Source organism: Giraffa tippelskirchi, chromosome X, assembly GCF_054371585.1.
Source record: "Giraffa tippelskirchi isolate mGirTip1 chromosome X, T2T-mGirTip1v1.2.pri, whole genome shotgun sequence".
Classification (NCBI taxonomy): Eukaryota; Metazoa; Chordata; class Mammalia; order Artiodactyla; family Giraffidae; genus Giraffa; species Giraffa tippelskirchi.
The window spans coordinates 95,632,025-95,651,070 of record NC_137289.1 but is presented as its reverse complement, the minus strand read 5'-3'; the positions used below and the strand labels follow the sequence as shown (position 1 = coordinate 95,651,070).

At 43.1% G+C, this 19,046-nt stretch overlaps 1 protein-coding gene across 3 annotated transcripts; it reads right to left on the bottom strand.

Annotated features, from left to right (window-relative positions):
- Positions 1 to 3,962: 3,962 nt before the first annotated feature.
- Positions 3,963 to 13,529, bottom strand: LOC145537006 (protein SSX1-like). 3 transcript variants are annotated; one of them, XR_014076127.1, is made up of 9 exons: positions 13,468 to 13,529; positions 9,966 to 10,087; positions 9,402 to 9,516; positions 8,954 to 9,049; positions 7,419 to 7,468; positions 5,583 to 5,718; positions 4,962 to 5,028; positions 4,598 to 4,702; positions 3,963 to 4,140 (listed from the first exon to the last, which is right to left on the bottom strand). XR_014076127.1 is itself a non-coding variant. In XM_081567412.1 (8 exons), the coding sequence occupies exons 2-7, from the start codon at positions 10,029 to 10,031 to the stop codon at positions 4,602 to 4,604; spliced, it is 564 nt and encodes a 187-aa protein (XP_081423538.1). In that variant the 5' UTR covers positions 10,032 to 10,087; positions 13,468 to 13,529; the 3' UTR covers positions 3,963 to 4,140; positions 4,598 to 4,601. The 3 variants fall into 3 exon arrangements, 2 of the variants coding, with proteins under 2 accessions (XP_081423538.1, XP_081423539.1); XM_081567412.1 differs by lacking the exon at positions 4,962 to 5,028; XM_081567413.1 differs by lacking the exons at positions 4,962 to 5,028; positions 8,954 to 9,049.
- Positions 13,530 to 19,046: the final 5,517 nt, after the last annotated feature.

Here is a 19,046-nt window from a genome sequence, read left to right as displayed (position 1 = left end):
TTGAGAATGATTCTAGCCTCTGGCTTTCTAGATGACTTGTTAGATTTTTGGTCCCTGTCTCTGCTAAAAAGGGCTATCTTGTAAGAGAGTATATATATATGCCCACAATATGTTGAATAAATGCCTTCGTTCCATTAGAGCACTGGTACCCGTGTCTCTCTCTCTCTCTCCCCCCCTCTCTCCTCTGTCCCCTTCATGTGGCTCAGCTCTTTTCTTCCTTCTTTCACTTTCTTATCGGCCGACTCTGTACCCCCAAGTTCCGGTCCATTAAAGGACCACAACAACATAGCACATCACAAATAGAATAGAAATTATTGGCGAATATCACATATATAAGGGTCAGTATTGTTCTGTGAAGCACTTGCTTTAGAGTCACTTGTAAAATGTGTTCTTTACCGTGGGTCTTGGTGAATAAAGCTCAGAACTGTTTTCTTGTGATAGATGTACTGTTCTCTTTCACATGTCCTTGCGTTTTCCCAATTCTTTACTAGGAATAGGATTCATTGTTTTTGCCCGCTCTGTGACTTGTGGGATCTTAGTTCCCTGACCAGGGATTGAACTTAGGACCTTGGCAGTGAAAGCACAGAGTCCTAACCACTTGACTGCCAGGGAATTCCCAGAATTTTGCTTTATAACAAATCTTAAAAATTATTGAAAGAAAAACAAGAAAGACTGGAAGTGAAAAAAAAAAAAGAAAGTCATTTTGGGCGCTCATCAGAAGAGCACATGCATCCACATTGGACCCCAGGCTTGATTCGGGGTGCACTTGAGGCCACATACAGGCTGACTTCTGGCATCAGGCAAAACCATAGTCTCCCTGCATCTCAAAAATTGAATCTGTCAAATGGAGGAGGAGGGGGGAGGAGGAAGAGAAGGAGGAAAAGGAGGGAGAGAAGGAGCTGTATCTACCCAGGAACCTAAGGGAAAATGCTCGTCATGACTCTAGAGTGCTTTCAAGCCACCCTTCCCTGCACCTGTCTCCTTTGCTGGGAAATTCAGCTGGTTCATCCAATCTTCTTCAGGGGAAAGGAAAATCAAATCTTTCTGTATTTCTTTTGGATGTCCTCTTCTGTATTTGCATGGACAATAAGGTACACGATGTTCATTAGCAGATTATTAAATTTGAGTAATGAAGAATGAAACTGGGGTAAAATAGAATTTATTTCTTCTTACAGCAAATGCCAAGGTATCCAACCAACCTGCAGAATCCTGCTCCAGGACTGGGGGCTGGGGTACAGCATTTGTCAAAATAAAAGCTAGCAAGTTTACCTGAGGCACAGGTAGAGTGACCTCACTGACCTGGGCAGCACCCACATCTCCCTGCAGCATCAGGAAGGGTGTGCTGACAGTTCTAGGGGACCTCTGCCCCTAACCACCTGACCCCTCAAGGCTGTGATAACCCACACTTGGCCCTGGGTTTCCCTTGTCTCTCTACCAGACCCTCTTATACCCACCCTGTGTATCTCTGTCCTTCCCTGCCCCCAACTAGCACCAGCTCTGCCTCTCCCTCTGAACATGCTCCGTCTCTAGGGTTCCTTGTCTTGGAAAAATGACTCTAGATCCTCTACCCTAGATTTGAGGCAGAACTCAGTGAGTTCCAAGCTCAGCTCTCCCTGCACGTGCCAGCTGGAGGAACTCTGGCATGAAGCTGGAGGTCTGTTGGTGTCTCTGTCTCTCATTACCTCTCTCTCTAGCTATATGTAACATCTACAGTATCATAATGATGATAGTGTCTGTCTGTGCACAGAGGTTGATTGTGGAGATAAGTGAGAAAATCCATACAAGATGCTTAGTATCACCCCGGGAACTTTGCAAGCATAAGATGAATGTTAATTGCACTTCCTATGGTTATTATGGAAGGTATGCTGAGAGGGGGAGACCCCAAGGGACCGCACCTCCTTCCTTCTTGCAGACATTGTTCCTGGCCTGGGATGCAGACTCCTGGGCCTGGGACTTGTCTCACACAAAGGTATGACCTTGAATGACAAGACATTATTATTCTTGGGAGTAGGTGGGGACTCAGGTAAACCTGGAGGGCCCCGCCATGCAGCCACTGCTAGGAGGGTCATCCCTGTGAGGAAGGGTGTGTCTCAGAACATGTTGGTCAGAGAGGGTTTATGTGGGTGTCCACATCTGTTCATACCCCCAGCCATGCTTCCTTTCCCACCTGTCTGTCATGGTCCACGCCACCTCTCAGGTCTAGAGCTCCTCAGAGTTTCCTAGGACAAGCTCCTTTTAGGCATGGCCCCCCCAACCCCAAGGTCTTTAGGAGACCAGAGCCAGGCCTAGCCCCAGGGCTGCTGTGTGGACAGCAATCCTGTGACCCTGCAGCTGTCATAGAGTGTTTGTAGGAGAAGGTAGACCCAATTCTGGCCCAGAAACCATGGCTCCAACCTGGAGTTACAGGGACCAGTCAGAGTCCAGGAGCCCATCCTCTGCTGATTTATGGTTTCTCCCATCTTTGATCCAAATCTGTTGGGGTGAAGGGGACGAGTCCAGAGGTGGGATGAAGGCAGGGGTACGGGAGATGGCAGCTTCAGCAGGAGAGTGGAGACCTTCCAAGGCTGGATGAGAGCCAGGAGGCCAAGGTGATGGGCAGTGGATGGTCAAAATGGTGCAACACTGCCGCCATCTGGGGCTGGTGTTTGATGTCCCATACAAGTCACCTTGGATTTCTGTTGGTAGCTTTAATGTCCCTCAACACACACAATGATTTGTTCTAAAATAGACTCTTCTCTTCCCTTCCCCAGAACTGACTGTTCCAGCTCTGTGGCCTGCAATGGTCCATCTGGGAGAGGACTGTCCCATTCTTAACACTTGACCCCCATCCCAGCTCCCAAGCCCTTGGACCTGAGATGGGCAATTTCCTGCCTCTGTCCAGTGGACTTTTCCATCTTTTGCTCGCTTGAATCATGACTAAGTGAACTCTTCCTTTCCTGTTCACCATGGGCCCTACACTGGACCTCTTCTTCCCTATTCCTCCATGTTCCCCAATTGACAGTTTCATCTCTGTCTCCTCCCACACACTTTCAAATGGACTGTCCCAGCCCCATGACCCTGAAGATCTTAGGGAGACCAACAGCCAAGGTGTCCAACCCCCTGTAGAATTCTGCTCCAGTACAGGGCGGGTACAGCATCCATCAAAATAAAAACTAACAACAACCCCCACTAGACTGGCACCTCCACGTGGGCAGGGACTGTTGTTTATCTTGTTCCCTGATGTCTTTCCAGGACCTAGAATGGTGCTCAGCACACAGTACAGACCCATTAGGTGTTGGATGAATGAACACTTTGACACAACAATTCCATTTCTAGGAACATGTGCTAAAGAAACACCGACACAGGTGCACAGGGCTGTGTGCACAAGAGTGGGAAGAGCAAACAACTGGGAAAAACTTGTAAATGTTTATTGTCAGTGACTGATGCTGAGTGAATGAATAATGGAGGTTTGGAGCACCTGCTGAACAGGAAACAGAATGAGACAGACTTGTTCAGGGCATGCTGCTAATGGGGAGAAGCAGGTGAGAGATGCTCATATTGGTACCCTGTGTATGTGTGTAAATACAGAGAAAAACGTTTGCAATAAAATACACAGAACTGCCCTCAGTAGTTACATCTGGAGAGGGGGAGGTTAGTGCTGTTCTGTACAAAGAATATCTGACAATATTTGTTTATTTTTAAGGTAGAGGCATGGATGTGTTGTGCATGCTAAGTCACTTCAGTCGTGTCCAACTTTGTGTGATCCTATGAACTGCAGCCTGCCAGACTCTTCTGTCCATAAGATTCTCTAGGCAAGAATACTGGAGTGGGTTGCCAGTGCCCTCCTCCAGGGGATTGCCCTGACCCAGGAATCAAAGCTGCGTCTCATGCCTCCTGCATTGGCAGGCAGGTTCTTTACCACTAGCACCACCTGGGAAGCCCTAGAGGCATGGATACATAGACAGAAACACACGTTAGGTATATGTCTTGCTCATTAACACAACTTTAATAACTAACAATGCTTGGCACATAGAAAGAAAAATCATGTTTAACTGTTGTGAACTCTTTCTTTCATGTGCTAGGAATCCATAGCTGTGCCCATGTTCACAAATAGCCATCAAGTTCTGCTCCTTTTCATGGGCACTTGTCGCATCCCTGAGGCTGAGGCAAGAAAGAGAAGGAAAATAAGTGACAACGAGCTCCCACTGATTGATAAATTACTATTCAGCTCCTCATTTTGAACTGCATGGCCCCGTGCACTCCGATTCCATCCTGCCTTGTTGGTCTATGTGCACCTCTCACTGCTCCTTAAGACCAACCTTCTGTTCAGGCTGCAGCAACTCTGTCACCTGTCCAGTGAGTTTTTTGGCTAGAGGAAGGTGTGGCCTACATGCTAGAAGCTGACCTGGGGCTTGGGAGCCCACAGCATCCTGGGGAGGGAAGATTTCTGGATATACAGAGCAGGGAGTAGAAAAAGCATGGGAAACCTTCTCATTTAGCCTCAGAGCTGCACCCCCAAGGGACTGGGAGAAAGGAACAAGTGACAAGATGGGATACAACTAACATAAGGAACAGTGCCTTTTGCAGGGATGTGGGGATGAAAAGAAAGGTCACTTACAGAGTTAGTCCTCTTCCTCCCCGGGATCACTGATCTCTTCATAGATCACTTTTGTTCTTTTTCGCAGTCTATGGGCCCAAATACTAACCGTCTTTCTCTTGGATTCTGAAGAAGAGTTGGTAAATGGGGGTTGGGTGGGTTAGGGAGTGTTGGGTCCTATTTTGTCAGATAAGGAGATGCCTCCTCCCTCCCAAGTGGCCACAGGACTTCTACATAGTCTGTTTTGCACACTTTCTGGCTCAAAGAGGCTGAGATGTTAAACCCACACCAATACACACCAAACACACACCAAACGGCAGTTAGTTTTAGGTTCTGGCTCCATTCATCGTCAGGTTTAGATTCCCAGTAAGTTTAGATTACTTACCACATTTATTCTGACCTTCTTTCATTCAGCAGATATGTTAAGAGCATATTGTGTGTCAGGCATTGAGCTGAGGGTGGGGATAAAACCTTGAGTAAGATGTGCTCCCAAGTTATCATAGATGGAATGACCTGAGTTCCCCCACCAGGGATTGAACCCATGCTCCCTGCAGAGTAAGCGCAGAGTCTTAACCATTGGACTACCAGGGAAGTCCCTTGAATTGAACACCTTTGAACAGCCTGTGAACTCAGATTCTTTATTTCCATTTTATGGACTAGGAATCTGGAGCTCAGAGAATTTGAAAGGCTTGCCCCCAGTTACATGGCTTTCATATTAATGACAACTCAGATCTGTGATTCTGTAAGTTAGCTTTTTAAAAAAAATTTGGCCATGCCAAATTTTGTGGGATCTTAGTTCCTTGATCAGGGATCAAACCCAGGCCCCAGCAGTGAGGACCCTGGAAGTCAGCCCAAATGTTTCAGCTGGAGCTGAGCAAGCTCTCAGCCCAGCCTGGCCCTAGGCCTGTCCAGGATCCATCTCCCACGACTAACCCATGCACTTGAACATGGCCAGGGAAGACAGAGGAGTTGTTCCCAAACAAGTAAGAAAAGTTGTTTCTCTTACCTGATGTTTTCTTACTCTGCTGAGCAGAGATACTTGCTTTTCTGTGGGAGCGCAGCTGTCTCTGAGCCTGCTCTGGGCCTGATGTTCCTGGTACTAACTTCAAACATTTTTCTCCCTTGGGCTTCTTGGGCATCACCTTTTTAACGTGAAAGTCACATACAATCAGTATCCATTTCTCAAGTGCTTTAGAGCTTACAAAGTGTTTTCTTGTGTAGTATCTTAGTTAACGTTCTCAACAAGTCTAGGGGATCATTATATTACCTGTACCTAAATTACGAAGAATCTAGGAAGTGAGAAGGAAATGGAATGGTCTAAATGAAGGGTGTTTCCAGGATTAGGAAGCTTGTTTTCACACTTTTTCCAGACTGACACTGTCACCAAGAGAAATCTCCATGTGAGCAGGAGTGTGGTACACGGAAGATTTGGGAAAGTAGAGCATTCTAACAATCCATGTGGTCTGTGAAAATGAGGAGGAGCTTCTATGAAATCTAAGGGATTGAAGATAAGCTAGTTGACAGCTGAGGGGAGAGTAAATGGAACAATGTACAGAGCGGACAAAACACTGCTGGCAAATGGTGTGGGGGAGATGAATATAGGGAAAGGAGAAGAGAGAATGGTTCACATAAATTCACGCAGACAGCCAAGAAAGTGGTGCCAGATGTGACATCCTGTCCTACCTCGGCAAGAACATTTCACGTGAAATTAGGTGAGGTGGTTCCTGTACCAATTCTACTTGTGTCAGGGTGTGTCACTGATCAACGATCTTAAAGCTAACCTTCATTCAGCTCTTGTTTATAAAACTGTGAACGATAACTATATAATCAGCTCCCTTATTTATGAATCAGTGAACAAAAACTGTAAAAAAAGCTAAGTGAAAGAACTTTCTAAGGTTATAAATGATGTTTAAATGTGATAATAATAATAAAAACAAACACTTTTATGATCCCTCTTTGAATTCTCTCTTCAACCGTTTCCACACTGGTACTGGTAACCCAACCACCAGGTCCCTTTACCCTCTAAACTATAGTTTAATCTGCAATTGCAGAAGAACTTATTCAATAAATTTCTAAGGGTCTTCCTGGGCTGGAACTGAGGCTTCAGAGATGTCTCAGGGGCATACAAGGTCCCTAAGGAGCTCACAGAAGAGAGGGGCTGACAGTTCAAGTGATTCCCAAGCAACAAGAAAGGGGCCCTGTTGTGAGAGTGGATATCTAAACAGAGTGTCAGCAGCATCTGCAAAGTTTAGGGGAAATGCCTGAGCTTCAGAAACATGTGAAAAAGCTTATGGATTTGGAAATGGTTTGGGGCTTTGGATTAGACTACTACCACTGCCACTGTTGGGCTTCCCTTGTGGCTCAGATGGTAAAGAATCTGCCTGCAATGCAGGAGACCCAGGTTTGATCCCTGGGTCAGTAAGATCCCCTGGAGAAGGGAACAGCCACTGTGGTCTCAAGCAGATTATTTAACATCTCTATACCACAGTATCTGCATTATTATGAGTAGTTGTATTTAATAATAATAATAATAATAATAATATCCTCATTATTATTTGGGGATAATAATAGCAGTAACATCATACAGGTTTTAAGGACTAAATACATTAATCCATGTGAATTGCCTAAAATAGTATCTGTCATCACTATGAAATCAAAAGAAATAACAGTTATCACAATTGTTGTTAATTATTATTTAGTTCTTGGTACTACATCAGGAATTGTGATAAAGAGATCAGGAAAGGGAGGCAGTGAGGGCCAGGCTATTTTCCCACTTTTATCAATATTCACATCTACACAGAGATAAACAGTCTCTGGTCCTTTGGATTTGGGAGACACTCACCTTCTGGCGTTTTCTCCCTTGCATGTTGGAAGTCCCTTGAGGAGGTTCATCTAAAAGGAGGTGAAAAGTCAGAAATTTGTTTTTGTTGTTGGTAAATATTCTCAAACTGTAGAGACTCCTGTAATATCAGGGATTTCTGAAGCAGAGGGTTACGAGTCCACTCATTATCAAGGAGTTACTTTGAGACCAGCCTCTGAATAACAATGGTTTTGGTATTTATTTGCAGCATCAATTCAGAAGTTTTCTTCTGATGGTTTATAAAATGCAAACTAAACTCCATCACTACCTTATCCTATCCTATTATGTATTTCTTACTTTTTTCCCCAAAGAAGTAAATTGACTGGTCTTTAGCCAAAAACCACTCTATACTTAAAATGGTGAATTTCATAGTACATCAATTATACCTTAATGAAATGAAACTGTTAAGTGTGAAATGAACCATGGATGATTTAGTCCAGTGGTTATGGAATGTTTCCAGTATAAAGATACCTCTTTAATATAAAAAACTTTGTAGATACTCAAGCACTGGCTTTTTAGCCCTCTTACAGTAATTTTGGGAGCTTGTGGAATCTGGCCTGTTAAACTGGAGAGTCAAACAAAGGGCTACGGGAGACATTTTGAACATTCTCACCCTGTCTTCTCACAACTGTGCTGTCAGAGAAAAAGAGCAAGTGAACATATCCCATCCCCTTTTTAAATGAGCACATACACTGCTCAGATGCACAAATATTTCTAGAATCTGTCACTTTTTAAACCTTACATTGCCTCTGCTCATTGACCAGTAGGAAAGGTCAATGTGTGGAAGATTACTCTCTCAAACTCTCTTCCAAACTCAACACATAGAACCAGTTCAATTAGGAGTGAGACAACTATTTGGTTTTGATAAAACACAAGCAAACAGCCATATGTCATTACATAACACATTAATCACTTTCTTAAGATAGTTATCCAATACCTATGCACTATTATTTTGGAAGTTTTGGGTGAATTTACACTTTAAATTTTTCTTAATCATCCTGTGATTCATTAATGGTGCTTAGCAAGAACTAACTCCATTAAAAAAGAAATGTTTCAAACATGCATAAAACTATGGACAATAATATTTGAAACGTGCATCTACCATTGGGTCTAGCTGGATTTCAATATTATCTCACAACTACTTAAGATCGCTTTGAGCTCTTTATTCAAAATATAACAAAACACTATGAACAAGTCACAGCTGAAGCCATCTGTGTGGCCCTTACTGATCCCTACCCTCCCTCATTCTCCACTTCTTCACTCCAGAGTTTGATGGGTTTTATTCTCATTCACGTTTTTATACATTTACCAAATACTTTCTATCCATAAAAATATATATATTCTTGTTTTGCATGTTTTAGGATTATATATGAATGGCCTCTGACTGTGCTTAACCTTTTGAATTTAATTTTTTTTCATTCGACCATGATGCTTTTGAGGGAACAAAGTCCTGAGAATCTTTCCCCATCTGGAACCCAGCATAAATGGGCTTCAGGAGGCTCTTTCCTGTCACTTACCCTTATTCCTGGGGTTCTTAATTTTAGAACCACAATGCTTGGATTTTGTAGCTCCATTTTTAGGAGACATGAAAGCTGGTAGGGTACTTCTGAGACCTAGAATGATGCAAAATATTTGTTTCTTAACAGATAACCTGAGGAGAGGGGGAAATGCTGGGACACAGCACCAACAGTAAAGCTCATCAGCTGGGCAGGGGGAATCTGAACCACGGCCAGTGAGAGAGAAATGCATGGAATCAAAGTCTGAGCATCTCTGTGGCCACTCTCAGCCCACAGCCCTGCACAGGATTTAAAAGAGCAGAAGGCTTGAAAACTGCCCTGGGATCTCTTCCCACACAAAAGGACAAATGTGGGACACTTGGCATAGCCTAAGAAGAATAAACCATGGCTTGTAAAAAGGAATTGTCATTTATTTTCAGTCTTGTCTGGACCCAGAATTTCCTATTACCTAAACTAGTCATGGTTTCATAGTTTCTCTTCATATACATATAGGTGATTTTCTCCGAGTATCCCAGACGTGCCCACTCTTTCTTAGAGAAGTATTTGGAAATATTCTTGAAAGCCTAAAGAAGAAAGAAAAGTAAATCCCAGCAATGACTCAGCTAAACATGTCTGACTTTCAGCCAGGAACTCTTCCTTGCCTGCAGGGCCTCCATGTTAGATCTATAAAGTGGAGCTAATAATCCCTCTCTAGTCATGGCTAACAGAGAAAATGGGTAACATTGCCTAGGCTCTCATCTGGCATGTAGGAGGTGCTTAATGCTGGTGGCATGCTCTTCTCTCACTTTCCAGAATAGACTGAGAGCCATCCAATCCAGTGCAAGATCACAGATCTTGTACCCAAGGATACCTGGCAAGGACAGAATGAGGGTCAGAAGCTCTGGATCTTCCCCAGACATGCTGCTCCTTGTTCCCAGTGCCTCTGACCCTCTCCCCACCCCCAGTGCCCAGAAATCTAGTCATTATACATTGTCCTCTGGGCCACTCCTCTGACCTTTCCAGATCAACTCACTTTGGATTTCTTCTCTAATTTCTGCCTATCTTCCCTGCGGTTTTCAGAGAAGCTGCTTCTGTTCATGGCGCTTATCTAGAAGGAACACAGCCTGGGTCTTTCCAGCCACAAGGCCAAAGGTTCTGTCGGGGGAGAAAGTGTTGAAGGAAGTCCACTCTCAGTTAGTCACCTGTAATTAAGGTTCTACTTTTCTCCATCCTTGTCTTCTCTGTCCCTGAGCAAGGACATGAGGGTGGGGAAATCAGATGAAAACAGGGAGCTGGAGGTCTCTGAGAGAAGTAGTAATGAAGGATGACATGTTTTCTGTGTGCATGATCAAAGTAGCATTGAGTCTTTGAGGGAGGTTGGTTACTGTTGTTAGTAGTTTGCCTGGTTTGGCTTATTTTGAAGGAAAGATATGAAGACACTTGTTGGGGAAGTAGTGAAGTGAATGTATAGTATTATTGAGGGAGGCTGCTTTGAGGCAAAGGAGGGAAGGGGAGGTAAGTCCTAGAGATTATGTGGTGTCTCTGATCGAAAGGTTTCAGTTTTTAGGCAGAGGGATGTGGGAATTTGCTTTGTTGAAAAGAAATGAAGATCATTATTATGAGTGAATTTAAAGTGTATTACTAGGCCCAAATCAATAAAATCAGAAATGAAGAAGGAGAAGTTACAACTAACACCACATATATACAAAGGATCATAAGAGATTACCTAGAGATGGCATTTTTCACAGAACTAGAACAAATAATTTTAAATTTTGTGTGGAAACCCAAAAGACCCCAAATAGCCAAAATAATCTTGAGAAACAAGAACAGAACTGGAGGTATCACACTCACAAACTAGTAGCTGAAGGTGTCTTCAGACTATACTACAAAGCTACAGTAATCAAAACAATATAGTACTAGCACAAAACCAGACACATAGATAGATGGAATCGATTATAAAGTCCAGAAACAAACCCATGCACATATGGTCAATTAATCTGTGACAAAGAGACAAAAATACACAAGGGAGAAAAGACAATTCTCTTCAATAAGTGGTTCTAGGAATATTGGACAGCTGCATGTAAACAATGAAATTACATTTTCTTACACCATATAAAAAATAAACCCAAAATGGATTAAAGACCTAAATATAAGACCATAAAACTCCTAGAAGAAAACACAGACAGAATACTCTTTGACATAAATTGTAGCAATATTTTTTGGATCTGTCTCTTACAGCAAACTAAACAAAAACAAAAAATGGTATCTGATTAAACTTAAAAGCTTTTGCACAGCACAGGAAACCACTGACAAAACAAAAAGACAACCTACTGAAAAAGAGAAATATTTGCAAATGATATGACTGATAAAGGGTTAATTTCTAAATTATATAAATAGCTTATAAAAATATTAAAAAAACAAACAACCCTATTTAAAAATGGGCAGAATAACTGAATAGGCATTTTTCTGAAGAATACATGTAAACGTCCAAGTCAACGAAAAGATGCCCAATACTGTTAATCATCATAGAAATGCAAATCAAAACCACAATGAGAGGGACTTCCCTGGTGGTCCAGCAGCTAAGACTCCATGCGCCCAATGCAGGGGGCCTGGGTTCAGTCCCTAGTCAGGGAACTAGATCTCACATGCTGCAACCAAGAGGTCACATGCCTCAACTAAGAGTTCGCATGTCACAACAAGAGTACACATATGGCAACTAAAAAGATTTTGCACGCCTTAACTAAAGATTCTGCATGCAGCAATGAAGATCGAAGATCCCACATACCACAACTAAGACCCAGTGCAGCCAAATAAATAAATATTTTAAAAACTCAACAATATGAGATATCGCCTCACACCTCCCAGTATGGCTATCTTCAAAAGACCACAAACCACTCACATTGGGGGAGGATGTGGAAAAAAGGGTAGTTTTGTATATTGTTGGCGGGAATGTAAATTGGTATAGCCACTGTGGAAAACAATGTGGAGGTACATCAAAAAACTAAAAACAGAACTACAGTATGACCGAGAAATTCCATTCCTGGGTATATATCTAAAACAAAACAAAGCATTAATTTGAAAAGATACACACAGCCTAATATGCACAGCAGCATTATTTATACTAGCCACGATATAGAAAGCAACTTAAGTACCTATAAACAGGTAATGGATGAAGCTGTGGTACATATATATGTATGTATATATGTATGTATGTATGTGTGTGTGTGTGTGTGTGAGTGACACACAAGGGAATACTACTCAGTCATAAAGAGAATAAAATTTTGTCATTTGCAACAGCATGAATGGACCTGGAGTGTATTATGCTACTGAAATAAATCAGACAGAAGAAGACAAATACCCTATGTTATCACTTACATGCAGAATCTTAAAGAAACTAACAAAGAAATGAGCACAACAAAAAAGAAACAGATTCACAGATAAACAGAACAAACTAGTGCTTATCAGTGAGGAGAGAGAAGACAGGAGGGGAAAGATAGGGGTAGGAGATTAAAGGATACATACTGCTATGTATAAAATAAATAAGCAATAAGGACATATTGTACAGTACAAAAAACATAGTCATTATTTTGTAATAACATTAAAGGAAGTATAATCTATAAATACATAGAATCAATTTGTTGCATGTGTGAAATTAATACATTGTAAATCAACTATATCTTGATTTTAAAAAGGCTATTACTACCTTTTTGAAAATTATTAAAGTGAAAAGAGTTGGCATCTCTGACACTACAGGATCACCCATCACTCAGGCTGAGAATGTGGGAAGTTTCAATGAAGCAATCTGGTGTCCTCCAAACCGATAGCATTGGGAGTTTCTCTTGGGGAGGGGAGAGCTTTGGGAGTTTCTCTCAGGGAAGGGAGAGTCTGAAGCCAAGAACATTGATTCTTTATACCAGCTGCTGCTGCTGCTGCTAAGTCGCTTTAGTCGTGTCCGACTCTGTGCGACCCCATAGACGGCAACCCACCAGGCTCCCCCGTCCCAGGGATTCTCCTGGCAAGAGTACGGGAGTGGGGTGCCATTTCCTTCTCCAACGCATGAAAGTAAAAAGTGAAAGTGAAGTCGCTCAGTCATGTCCGACTCTTAGCGACCCAATGGACTGTAGCCTACCAGGCTCCTCCGTCCATGGGATTTTCCAGGCAAGAGTACGGGAGTGGGGTGCCATTGCCTTCTCCGCTTTATACCAGAGGAGGAAATAAAAGAGTCCCTTAGGCAACCTCTCTGGTTGAGGAAATATAGGGGCTTCTGGCTCATTTGTGGGTTTCTCGGACTGAGGGGACTTTTGCTTCCCTCAGGGAAAGCAATTAGGGAGTCTCACAGACCGAAGATAATTTTAGTTTTATGTCTGCCTGACGGGGATCACCCCAAAAGGCTTTAAGTCGTCTCTCAGTCGTAATGGTTTTGAGGATGTTAGGAGGTACAGAAAATATTTAATTGCTTGAATACCAACAGTAGCTCCCAGTTATTTTACTTGCTCCCCTTAACCTGTCTAGAGAGACCCTCAGAGAGAGCTTACCTCAGAGGTGAAGCGGTGACAAAATGTCGCTCGATGTCACTCGATGTCGCTCGACGTCGCTCGACGTCGCTCGACGTCGCTCGACGTCGCTCGACGTCGCGTGACGTCGCTCGACGTCAGGATGAAATCCTACAATTCTACCAACCAAGGACAATCAACTAATCAGAACAGTTAGCAAATTAGATCTGGCCAATAAGAGATCAGGAAAGTAGGTAGGGTAAGAGAGGCAGGAATGGAGTCACCTAATAGTTCATGCTCCAGGGACCGGAGCGCCTTTTCAAAATGGGTGGAAACTTGAAGTTTCCCGCTTGAAGCAGGATTGCCTCCCGCCAAAACTGGCCAATGACAGTTTCGTAGGTCCCTTAGCACGCATGCTCAGATGTTGGCCACTGCAGCTTCCGTAGGTCCATTATTACACATGCTCAGATGTTACCTTTCCATTCAGTTGACCTCTTTCTACCCTCTGCTGTGTTTTTGTTGTTTGGTTTTAATAAACGATACATCTAGCTTCTCTGGTAGCTCATGTGGTAAAAAATCTGCCTGCAATGCAGGGGACCCGGGTTTGATCCCTGGGTCGGGAAGATCCCCTGGAGAAGGGAATGGCAACCCAGTCCAGTATTTTTGCCTGGAGAATCCCATGGACCGACCACAGGTTCACTAAGAGTCAGACCCGACTGAGCGACTAACACTTTCATTTTCAAATGGTATATCCGAGGCAGGCTGCCATCTCAAATCCTTCCCATCAGTCTCCAACTTCCTCAGATGTGGGGTCTTTCTTAGGACCTCATATAGCCTTTCTAATAACTTAAGAATTTTAAACTTAAAAAAAAAAAGCTTTTAAATATGTGCTTTTTCTGGAGGATCCAATAACCCGAAACATGCTTTACCCAATACTAATATTTGCAACAGTAGTATTAAAAAGAATACCCATGTAATTAGGGCTTGCTGTGTCCCTCAGGCCGCCGCCCCCAGCCCCCGGCCCCGCCTAGCTCCTGTCGGCCGCCGCCCCTGGCTCCCGGCCTCCAGCCCGGCCTAGCTCCTCTCTGCCACGTTTCTGCGCAGAGCCGTCGCAGCCGCCTCGCTTCTGCGCGGAGCCATCCTAGCCGCCTCGCTTCTGCGCGGAGCCGTCACAGGGCTTCCAGATGTTCAAGCTGGCTTTAGAAAAGGCAGAGAAACCAGAGATCAAATTGCCAACATCCGCTGGATCATCGAAAAAGCAAGAGAGTTCCAGAAAAACATCTATTTCTGCTTTATTGACTACGCCAAAGCCTTTGACTGTGTGGATAACAATAAACTGTGGAAAATTCTGAAAGAGATGGAAACACCAGACCACCTGACCTGCCTCTTGAGAAACCTCAGGAAGCTACAGTTAGAACTGGACATGGAACAACAGACTGGTTCCAAATAGGAAAAGGAGTACGTCAAGGCTGTATATTGTCACCCTGCTTATTTAACTTTTATGCAGAGTACATCATGAGAAACGCTAGGCTGGAAGAAACACAAGCTAGAATCAAGATTGCAGGGAGAAATGTCAATAACCTCAGATATGCAGATGAAACCACCCTTATGGCAGAAAGTGAAGAAGAACTAAAGAGCCTCTTGATGAAAGTGAAAGAGGAGAGTGAAAAAGTTGGCTTAAAGCTCAACGTTCAGAAAACTAAGACCATGGCATCTGGTCCCATCACTTCATGGGAAATAGATGGGGAAACAGTGGAAACAGTGTCAGACTTTATCTTTTTGGGCTCCAAAATCACTGCTGATGGTGATTTCAGCCATGAAATTAAAAGACACTTACTTCTTGGAAGGAAGGTTATGGCCAATCTAGATAGCATATTTAAAAGCAGAGACATTACTTTGCCAACAAAAGTCCGTCTAGTCAAGGCTATGGTTTTTCCAGTGGTCATGTATGGATGTGAGAGTTGGACGGTGAAGAAAGCTGAGCGCCGAAGAATTGATGCTTTTGAACTGTGGTGTTGGAGAAGACTCTTGAGAGTCCCTTGGACTGCAAGGAGATCCAATCAATCCATCCTAAAGGAGATCAATCCTGGGTGTTCGTTGGAAGGACTGATGCTGAAGCTGAAACTCCAATACTTTGGCCACCTCATGCGAAGAGTTGACTCATTGGAAAAGACCCTAATGCTGGGAAGGCTAGGGGGTAGGAGGAGAAGGGGACGACAGAGGATGAGATGGCTGGATGGCATCACCGACTCGATGGACCTGGGTTTGGGTATACTCTGGGAGTTGGTGATGGACAGAGAGGCTTGGCGTGCTGCAATTCATGGGGTCGCAAAGAGTCGAACACAACTGAGCGACTGAACTGAACTGTGTCCCTCGGGGGGCTCAGAAGTCACTTTTTCTAGAAAGTCTTTCCTACACCCCCCCACAATAGGTCACCAATATCCCTTAGGCTTTCCATCACATCCCTGATCTAAGTTCCTCCTCCTTCTTAGGGCAAGGAGAACAGGGTAGTAACCCATGTGCTAAACACAAAGCCATTTATGTGCATCATCCCATTTAATTTTCACCCCCTTGAGTTAAGTACTGTTATCATTCCCTTTGTGCAGATGCTAAGACTGAGGTGCAGAGAGTTAAGCAACTTGGCTACATAGTCAGTAGGTAGCGGGGCTGGAGTTTACCCCAAGTTGAATTGAGTCCAAAGCCTGTGCTTTTACTTCCTCTTCTGTTGTTCAGTCCCTCAATCAACAGTGTCCAACTCTTTGTGACCCCATGGACTGCAGCAAGCCAGGCTTCCCTGTCTCTCACCATCTCCAAGAGTGCACTCAAACTAATGTCCATTGAGTCTGTGATGCCATCCAACCATCTCATCCTCTGTCATCCCCTTCTCCTCCTGTCTTCAATCTTTCCTAGCATCAGGATCTTTTCCAGTGAGTAAACTCTTCACATCAGGTGGCCAAAGTATTCTTTCCAGTGAATATTCAGAGTTGATTTCCTTTAGGATTGACTGGTTTGATCTCCTTGCTGTCCAAGGGACTCTCAAGAGTCTTCTCCAGCACCACAGTTTAAAAGCATCAATTCTTTGGCATTCAGCTTTCTTTATGGTCCAAATCTCACATCCATATATGACTACTGGGAAAACAATAGCTTTGACTAGATGGACCTTTGTCGGCAAAGTGATGTCTCTGCTTCTTAAAATGCTATCTAGGTTTGTCATAGCTTTTCTTCTAAGGAGTAAGCGTCTTTTAATTTCATGGCTACAGTCACGGTATGCAGTGATTTTGGAGCCCAAGAAAATGTAGTCTCTCACTGTTTCCATTTTTCCCCCCCATCTGTTTGTTGTGAAATGATGGGACTGGATGCCATGATCTTAGTTTTTTGAATGTTGTTTTAAGCCAGCTTTTTCACTCTCCTCTTTGACCCTGATCAAGAGGCTCTTTAGTTCTATTCACTTTCTGCCATAAGGGTGGTGTCATCTGCATATCTGAGGTTATTGATATTTCTCCCAGCAATCTTGACTCCAGCTTGAGCTTCATCCAGCTCAACATTTCACATGATATACTCTGCATATAAGTTAAATAAGCAGGGTGACAATATACAACCTTGACATACTCCTTTTCGAATTTTGAAGTAGTCCATTGTTTTGTGTCTGGTTCTAACTGTTGCTTCTTGATCTGCATACAGGTTTCTCAGGAAGTAGGTAAGGTGGCTTGGTATTACCATCACTTAAGAATTTTCCACAGTTTGTTGTGTTCCACACACTCAAAGGCTTTAGTGTAGTCAATGAAGTGTTTCAAGTTTTCCTGGAATTCCCTTGTTTCTTCTATGATCCAACAGATGTTGGTAATTTGATATTTAGCCCCGTTCTACCTCTTCTCTAAAAGCATCTGGAGCCCATGTCTCAACCCTAATACAATCACAAACAGGGCCAGTGACATTGCCTTTAAGTACCTGTTGTTGTCATATCTTGGGACCCCAGCAGGACCCAGACACCATGCTAAAGTCGCCAGTGTATCATTTACTTCCAGCCTTGAATGAAACAAGTCACTGCATACCACCCCCAGAAATGTGACATCAACCACTTTGGAGGCAGCAAGGGATGAGGAATGCTCAGCATCTGCTCAGCCTTCCCCACTCCTCATGTTGCAGGGTTTTGTAATGAAGATTTTTTCTTTCTTGATAACAGTAACTTTTCTGCTTTTGCAAAACAGAAATTTTTAGGTTCCTATCATATAACTAGATTTTATTTAGAGGATAATTGTAATTTGTGTTTCTTAGTTAGAAAAAAAATTTCTGTAGCCTTTTATTTCCTACTATTTTAGCAAGTACTCTAGAGATAATAACTAAATATTGGCCACACTAGCATCTAGGACAAATTTTACCTTCTCTTAAACTGAAATTAAATAAAATAATGAAACTCCTCCATCCTTAGACTGAATAAGCTCACAACCAAGAGCTCAGGTGAACCCTCCCATCCTTCAGCACATCACATCCAGGGAATCCAATAATCAGGGATATTTGCAATCAGGACTCTTGAGACATTTACTGCAGAACTGTAGCATAGAATCACAGAGAACCCCTCTCCCGGGTCCAGCACTTTCACCCTGAGCTTGGACATGAGATAATGAATGAGATTTGTAATCCAAAGGGAGTGGGGGTGGGAACTAGGAATGAGCAGGAAGCAATATTTCTCTGAGCATAGCTTTTTGTGGAGCTTTGACTCTTAAAACCATACTCGTGTTTCACAGACTCTAGGAAAAAAATAAGGAAAGTAAGAAAGTGGTTGCAAACTTAATTCATTGAAATAAACTAGGGGACTTCCCTGACAGTCTGGTGGTTAAGACTCCATGATCCCAATGTAGGAGGTGTGGGTTCGATCCCTGGTCAGAGAATTAAGATCCTACACGCTGCAGGGCAAAAGGAAAAACAAAAAAACAAACTCCTAGGATGACAGGGGAACCCCAAATGGGATATAAACAGAAATAATGGAACCTAACTGTATTGTGCTGTGTTAAGTTGCTTCAGTGGAGTCCAACTCTGTGTGACCCTATGGACTGTAGCCCACCAAGCTCCTCTGTCCATGGGGATTCTCCAGGCAAGAATACTGGAGCGGGTTGCCATGCTCTCTTCCAGGGGATCATATGACCCAGGGATCGAACCGCATCTATTATGTCTCCTGCATTGGCAAGTGGGCTCGTTACCACTAGCGCCACCTACAAATGAATAATATAACCACACTGAAGGGCATGGGGAAGAAAATAACTAACCTAAGTAGATTGGAGAAACAATATTTATTTTGAGCAGATAGTATGAGGTTTAAAGCAAAAAGAAATGTACACAAATGTAGTTTAGTTAGTAAATTTGTTTTTACATAGCAGTATCTTAGGAATTCTGAAAATACTTTACGTAAAGATTTGAGCAAACAAATAAATAAATCGTAGATAACAAGAGTCATGTTTCTCATTGTCAGAGAAAGGCATTTCAAATGTGGGAAAGACATAAAGCTACGATAAACACTGTGGTATTGGATTGGAGTCAGAGATATCAGTATAAATCCAAGGGACAGTCTACAAAACAACCTGCCCAAGGTTGACAAAAATGTCAGTGTCATAAAAGATGACAAA

What these genes read in the sequence shown, in the direction of transcription:
- LOC145537006 (XM_081567412.1), bottom strand. Translation starts at nt 10,031, where the DNA reads ATGAACAGAAGCAGCTTCTCTGAAAACCGCAGGGAAGATAGGCAGAAA. An exon ending in AATTAGAGAAGAAATCCAAA is followed by an intron (nt 9,517 to 9,965) that starts GTGAGTTGATCT and finishes TTTCTTCTTTAG; the next exon opens with GCTTTCAAGAATATTTCCAA. An exon ending in TAAGAACCCCAGGAATAAGG is followed by an intron (nt 7,469 to 8,953) that starts GTAAGTGACAGG and finishes ACCTCCTTTTAG; the next exon opens with ATGAACCTCCTCAAGGGACT.